Source organism: Ailuropoda melanoleuca, unplaced genomic scaffold (genome assembly GCF_002007445.2).
Source record: "Ailuropoda melanoleuca isolate Jingjing unplaced genomic scaffold, ASM200744v2 unplaced-scaffold10451, whole genome shotgun sequence".
Lineage (NCBI taxonomy): Eukaryota > Metazoa > Chordata > Mammalia > Carnivora > Ursidae > Ailuropoda > Ailuropoda melanoleuca.
Genome location: NW_023178784.1, coordinates 1 through 7,361, shown reverse-complemented (window position 1 = coordinate 7,361; position 7,361 = coordinate 1). Strand labels below are relative to the sequence as shown.

Below are 7,361 nucleotides of genomic sequence, written 5' to 3'. Positions count from 1 at the left end.
GGATGTACTGTATGGTGATTAACACAATATAATAAAATAAAATTAAAAAAAAAAAAGAAGTTGTGGTCCATATGGACAATGGAATATTACTCAGCTATCAGAAAGAATGAGTTCTCAACATTTGCTGCAACATGGACTTCACTCGAGCAGATAATGCTAAGTGAAATAAATGAAGCAGAGAACCACAATTATCATATGATTTCTCTCATCTTGCAACATAAGAACTAGGAAGATCGGTAGGGGAAGAAAGGTATAAAGAAAGATGGGGTAATCAGAAGGGAGAATGAAGCATGAGAGATTATATGTACTCTGAGAAACAAACTGAGGGCTTCAGAGAGGAGGGGGTGGGGGAATGGGATAGATTGGTGATGGGATGTAAGGAGGGCACATATTGTGTGGTGCACTTGTTGCTTTACACAACTAATGAATCATCGAACTTTACATCAGAAACCAGGGATGTACTCTATGATAACTAACATAATAAAGAAAAAACATTAAATTAAAAAAAAATTTCCATGCTACCCAGAGCAATACACTCTTTCAATGCTTTCCTGACCAAAATACCATTGACATTTTTCAAAGAACTTGAACAAACAGCCCTTAAATTTGTGTGGAACCAGAAAAGTCCCTGAATCGCCAAGGAATTGTTGAAAAGGAAAAAGAAAGTTGGGGGCATCACGTTGCGGGATTTCAAGCTATACTACAAAGCTGTGATCACAAAGACAGGATGGTACCTGCACAAAAACAGACACATAGACCAATGGAACAGAATAAAGAACCCAGAAATGGACCCTCGGGTCTTTGGGCAGCTAATCTTTGATAAAGCAGGAAATAACATCCTGTGGAAAAAAGACAGTCTCTTCAATAAATGGTGCTGGGAAAATTGGACAGCTACATGCAAAAAAAAAAAAAAAGAAATTTGACCACTCTCTCACACCATTCTTACTGTTATTCTTTTTTTTTTAAGATTTTATTTATTTATTTGACAAGAGCCAGCAAGAGAGGGAATGCAAGCAGGGGGTGTGAGAGATGAAGAAGCAGTCTCCCAGCAGAGGACTCTGATGCGGGGCCCAATCCCAGGGACCCGGCATCATGCCCTGAGCCAAAGGCAGATGCTTAATGATTGAGCCACTCAGGCGCCCCCATGCTTACTGCTATTCTTAAGAACTGCCTCTACCCTTCCACAAGAGGCAGCACTTTTTTCTTACCCCCCACTCCCACACCTGGCCACTTTCAAATCAATTAAAGCCTCTTCTGTACCTTGCACTTTAAACCCCAAATTTTCAGACTCTACTGTCAAACTAGCAGCTCAGCTTATGCCCCCCATTTCCATGTATGGGGTTCCCCTGCTATCTGAACAGATAAGACTCTTATGAAAACTTTTGTAAGGCAGAATGCCATAAAGCAAAGGAGCAATTACCATTAACTTATACAGAAAATATTCTGAGCATTCCCAGGTCCAAAAAATAATCTCTCTTAGGCTTTCCTGATACCATAGGACACATCTTTCTAATGGATGCACAAAATAAATCAAGATGAAGCACAGACACAGTTCAAAGCTATGGCAGCTTGATGCTGAGAAGCTGAATGTAGTGTCCAGGGAAAGAGCTTGGTGGCACCACTCTTGCTATACAGGGTGCATGCTACCTCTATAATGGCTCGCTGGAAAACAAATGATGAACACTGTTTTTGTTTTTTATCTTTTTTTTTTGTAAAATGAAAATTCTCTTCAAATTTCTTTTGGTTAGCAAAAACAGGTACCAATGTAGGTCTTTCATAAAAGTGAGGGGCATAATATGAACTTTTGAAAAGTAGGGGCTACCTGTACCTGCCTGAAGACAGAGGACTCTAAACCCCCACATGTATTTCTATGGCTGACCTGATATCTAAAACATTTTATACTTTCCAAATCACTTTGTGCACATTTTGTTTCATTTGATCTCCACACCAACCCTGCAAGTATTAATATCTCCACTTTCTAGGTGAAGAACCAGAGGCCCATAGAGGTGTTTTTGACCTGGCTTACTCCTTCACTTCATTAGGCCTCTGCATGAATATCTTCTTTCCAGAGAGGCTGTCTCTGACCTCATTGTTCAAAATAGTTTCTCCCACCATTCTCTATCTCCCTTTATATTGCTTTGTCTTTGTAACATTAATCATCTCCTGATACATTTTATCTGTTTCTTTTATGAGAATATAAGCTCCATGAACATAAAGTTTTTGTGAAGTTCGTCTACTGATATATCTAAAACAGTGTATGACACATAGTGGGAGCTCAATACATGTTTGAAAAAACAAAGTACTTTATAGCATTTACTTCATGGTACTATAATTTACCTTTTTTTAAATTTATGCTTCTACTTTTTTTAATAATAATTTTTATTATATTATGTTAGTCACCATACAGTACATCCCTGGTTTTTATGTAAAGTTCATTGATTCATTAGTTGCATAAACACCCAGTGCACCATGCAATATGTGCCCTCCTTACTACCCATCACCAGCCTATCCCATTTCCCCACCCCCACCTCCGAAGCACTCAGTTTGTTTCCCAGAGTCCATAGTCTCTCATGGTTCATTCCCCCTTCTGTTTACCCCCCTTTCTTCTTCCCTTTCTTCTCTTACTGATCTTCCTATTTCTTATGTTCCATGAGTGAGTGAAGCCATATGATGTGAAATATAATTTATCTTTTCACTTATCTTGTCCCCACTAGGCTCTTATCTAAAAAACCTCTTTTTCCTTTTTTTTTTGGATATTTATTTACCTAGCCAATGTCTAGCATGGAATGTATTGGATGTCCTGCCAGGGATGTTGCAGAGGAGTTTCAAACATTGGATGGGGTTGGCCTAAACCCACGCTGCCCAATTCAGTAGCCACTAGATATATGAGGCTATGGAACACTTGAAATGAAGCTTTTCTGAATTGAGATGTATTGCAAATGTAAAATACACGCCAGATTTTGAAGCCTTGACATAAAAACATGTAAAACAGCTCATCAGCAATATTTTCATAGAGTATATGTTTAGATAACAATATTTTGATGTACTAGGTTTAATAAATTATATTCTTAAAATTAAGTTCACTTGTCTGACTTCTTTAATGTGGCTACCAGAAAATTTTAAATTACATATGGGACTAGAATTATATTTGCTTTGAGTAGCACTGCTCTAGAGATTTTGACAACCACCATGTTTATGGGGCGCCTGGGTGGCTCAGCTGTTAAGCATCTGGCTTTGGCTCAGGACATTATCCTGGGGTCTTGGGATTGAGGCCCACATTGGGCTCCCTGCTCGGTGGGAAGCCTGCTTCTCCCTCTTACATTCCCCCTTGCTTGTGTTCCTTCTCTCGCTGTCTCTCTCTGTCAAATAAATAAATAAAAATCTTTTTAAAAATACCTCCATGTTTAAACCCTGAGCTTTATAAGCTTGTGAAGGTATGTGTTGGGGGTGTTGTAGAGGTGGGTCCTTGTAATTAACATAGAAGAAGTTTCTCCATAATCACTGCTCCTGGGGGACTGGTGACAGCAGGATCAAAATAAGTACCAGGTCAAATAAGCACTAAGGTTTATTACTCAACCTTATCTTTTTCATTCCTTCCTTTTCTCACCCTGGAGTCCTCAGAGCTGCTAGCAACAAACCAGATTGAATGGTTAGAATTTTTCACCTCCTTTATTAGTTTCATGCCCACCTTGACAGTGAGAAAAATGAACAGATAAATGGTCCAAAGCTGAGCTAAAAATTCAAAAAGAAAAATCTAGCCACAGAATCTTGGATCATCTATTCCCAGGAGAATCTTCACTTTGGAAAATCTCTTTCTTCCTGATAAGTAATTTTAGCCATGCAACTTATTCCCCTGTCAGAGCTCTGTTCTGGGTTATCCAAATATAGAGAAGTAGAAGACACATCATCTGCCCTTTAAGGAGATTATAATGAAGTTGGGAAAACCTATGTGTGTGGGAAGTTAAATAAGAACACAAAACATTCATACAAGAAATGTTGGATAGAGTGTGATTAAGGACCAAATAAATGACCCAGAGAGTTAATGCTTCAGGAATTCCAATCAGTGTCAACCCCAAGGGTCAGGGAAGGTAGAAAAAGCTTCCTCATGGAGTTAGTACTTGAGCTGGACCTTGGAAGATCTGTGTGATGTTACAAAATCCTAGATTTCCAGAGGTTAAATGGCCTGCAGAGACATGGTAAGTAAGGAAAAAGTTGGGATTAGAACCAAGGTTTCCTAGTTCCCAGTTCTCTCCTTCAGGTGCTAAGGAAAGATGGTGTTCTAGGTACAAAAAAGGCCCAGAAGCCCTAATCCCTTAATACTTACTCCTCAATCTGCCTCCCCCTCCCAACACAGCATAACACATACATACACACAGAGACACACACAGACACACACATCTTCAAACCTTATATGGGCTCTACCTTTTTGTTTTCCTCAAGACCAGGGTAACTTAGCAGGTAATACAGATAACACTGAATTCAAATTCCAGGTCAAGCACCAATTCCTTTTTATTTAGTTAGAAATGGGCCATGTGTTGATGAATGGTCTCTCTGATGTAACCTGCCATCTCAAAAGCTTTAAGGTTGAGAGGTCCTCCTTCTGTTCCTTTTTGTCCCATCACCACAAGGTATACAGACTCAATCTGAACTACAGTCACTGCCTGGCTGCCCCAACTCTGGCCTTTGGTGCGGAGGTCCATGGTATTGTTGCCTTCAGTGTAAAGGTTGTCCCGAATCAATAAGCATTTGGTCCCTGCAAGGGTGATTCCCTGAAGAAACAACTTCTCTCTCCCCTCTCTCAACAGCAAGATCTGAATTTCTTCCTGGGTCAACTGGAAAAAGTTGCCTTCAGGGTAAGAAGCTAACAACCAGGGTGGGGAATTGGTGATAATTGCTGCATCACAGCACATCCCAGTCTGTAGGAAGAGGGTGATGCAGTCTTGCCAGACTTCTTCGCTGATATCCCCTATGCACTGCATGATTCAAGTAAGCTGTCTCTATAAGATGAATAATGTGTTTTCTAGTAATTTGGTCTACAAAAGTAGTTTGTTAGCAGTTGGCTTAAGATGACTGATAAGCTGAGATTGAAATAACCTAAAAATACAGTCTGTTTCTGATGGCTTCTCCCCAGCAGCAAAGTGGAGGAGGTCTTGGTGACTTGTATGAAGTTATGGCCCAGCTGCCCTCTGCTGTGATTTATAAGGCTACCTCTTGAGCTTGAGTGAGGTCACAAAGGCTCTGTGACTTTTTAAATAGTCATCATCTACCACATCATGGCTGACTTTTGGCAGCAGCTTTCTGAGCCTGTACCTCTAGCTATTGAGATAGACAATGGAGCAAAGTATACCTACTTCCCTGAGATACCATGGGAAGAACACTAACCCCCAATAGTGGGAAAGCCCTCAAAATAGAACATAAGAGGGCAATAATAGAGTTGGAGTTTTGGTTATAAAACAGGACAGATTTGCTATAGCAATTAGCATTTCAGATGTTGGCTAATCTTGCTGAGGCCTGAGCTCTAGGTACAAAGTCAAAAGTCCCACAGACTCATCAGTTCACAGCTCCTTTTGGGAAAACCACAATAGCCTCCTCATGGTTTCCCTCCCTCCAAACTCTTTCCCTCTAGTTTATCTTCTGGCCCACACCAGCTGTGAGTCTAGAGTTATTCATTCCCATCTAGCCATTCAGCAAGTATTTATCAAGCATTCACCATATGCCAAGTACTTTTCTAAGCACTGGGATACGGTAGCAAACAGAGAAAAACCTCATGGAACTAATATCGTAATGGGGGAGACAAACAATAAATGGATGATAATAGTATATTTTTTTACTGAAAACATTTTGAGTCCAATACTTTCTTTTCCTGTATTTTCCCTCTTATCGGCAGGCTTTCTTTACTCTACTGGAGGTCCAATTTGACTTCTGATTCTTCTACAACATTTGGCAAGTTCCTGCCTGTCCCTTATTTTCCTCTGAAATGACATCAACTTGCCTTAAGGAAGAAATGTTAGGTAAAATGGCAAAGGTTAATGGTGGATAAAATCTGGGATAGCTTTGAAAATTTATTTATACAACAAATATTTATTAAGTACCTACTGTATGCCAAGTCTTTTCTAGACTTTGGAGATCTAGCAGTGAACAAAAGTTCTTGCCTCACAAAGCTGAGATCCTAGATGGGGAAACAAAAAATAAATGACATTTATAATATATCAGGTTTTCCAACTGCCAGACTGTTATTTTNGCTGCCAGACTGTTATTTTTTCCATCACAAGTCTGATTCAGAGAATACCACTGAATGACTACACCTGTTGGCACCTCATATGAGAGGTGGCCTGGTGGGCTTTGGTACTCTTCCCACATCTATGATGACAAAAATTATGAGGCTACTGCAATCGTCTGGAACTTAACTAGGTTAATTCTAGTAGACTAGTAAAAGAGGGGAGTGAGAGGAGGATATGCTTATACATCATTTCAAAAGTATTCTACTGTGACTTGTCCAAGGCCTCACAGCTAGGAAATTTTTCAGAAATCCAGTTGCCAGAATGGGACTGTCTGTGCTATCTTGGTAGGGTGCAATCACTGTTAACATTAGAGAGTAGTGGCATTATATAGGTTCCCAGAACCCTTAGAGCATTAAAGTACGTGAGAAGGGAGGCAGTACTCGAGTTTGGAACTTAACTTGTGGGCCCGACCTGCTGCCCAAACCAGAAAACCGTCAGTTCCCCACTACAAAGGGTATTTGCCAGGAAACAAGATGGCAGGAGAGGCCACAGACAAAGTGTCGTGATAGAAAACTCCAGTAGGATCACGTGACCAAAGCTTATATCAGGATGGGGAGGGAGCAATTAGGCAGCTGAAGAGGTGGCGGCAGTGACAACCCAAGTTGCAGGGCTTCAGGTGGAGGGAACATGGACCATATCACGGTGCCCAAGGTAAGGAGGAGACTTAGAAGAGGCTGGGAGCTTCAAGCTCTCTTCAGGTATCCAATGGATAGCCCAGGCACACCCTCTCAAACCTTTCCTGGGAGCTCTTTGAGGCCCTCTTCACGCACTGGGACCCGCGTTCTCTGTGGTTCACACCCCCTTTCAACGAAATTGAACTTTGCTAAGGACCGGCCTCTGGTGGTGGCACGTTGGAGAGGTGGTCTGCACCAACTGCCCCCTCACGCGATGTGGGGTGTGTGCCTGCCAGGTCCCTCCCTGACCTGTTCCTGGGATACCAGTTCTTTCTGGCACCCCAGCAGTCACCTCACGCACCCCCTTACTCCACCCTCTTTTTTTTTAATTTTACTTTATTATATTATGTTAATCACCATACAGTACATCCCCAGATTCCAATGTAAAGTTTGATGCTTCATTAGT

The 7,361-nt window shown here is 41.0% G+C and overlaps 1 protein-coding gene across 1 annotated transcript; it reads right to left on the bottom strand.

Annotated features, from left to right (window-relative positions):
• Window positions 1-4,517: 4,517 nt before the first annotated feature.
• LOC100471904 (profilin-1) lies at window positions 4,518-4,979 on the bottom strand. The gene has a single exon (XM_002931300.2). The coding sequence runs from the start codon at window positions 4,977-4,979 to the stop codon at window positions 4,518-4,520; it is 462 nt and encodes a 153-aa protein (XP_002931346.1).
• Window positions 4,980-7,361: the final 2,382 nt, after the last annotated feature.

What these genes read in the sequence shown, in the direction of transcription:
- LOC100471904 (XM_002931300.2), bottom strand. Translation starts at nt 4,979, where the DNA reads ATGCAGTGCATAGGGGATATCAGCGAAGAAGTCTGGCAAGACTGCATC.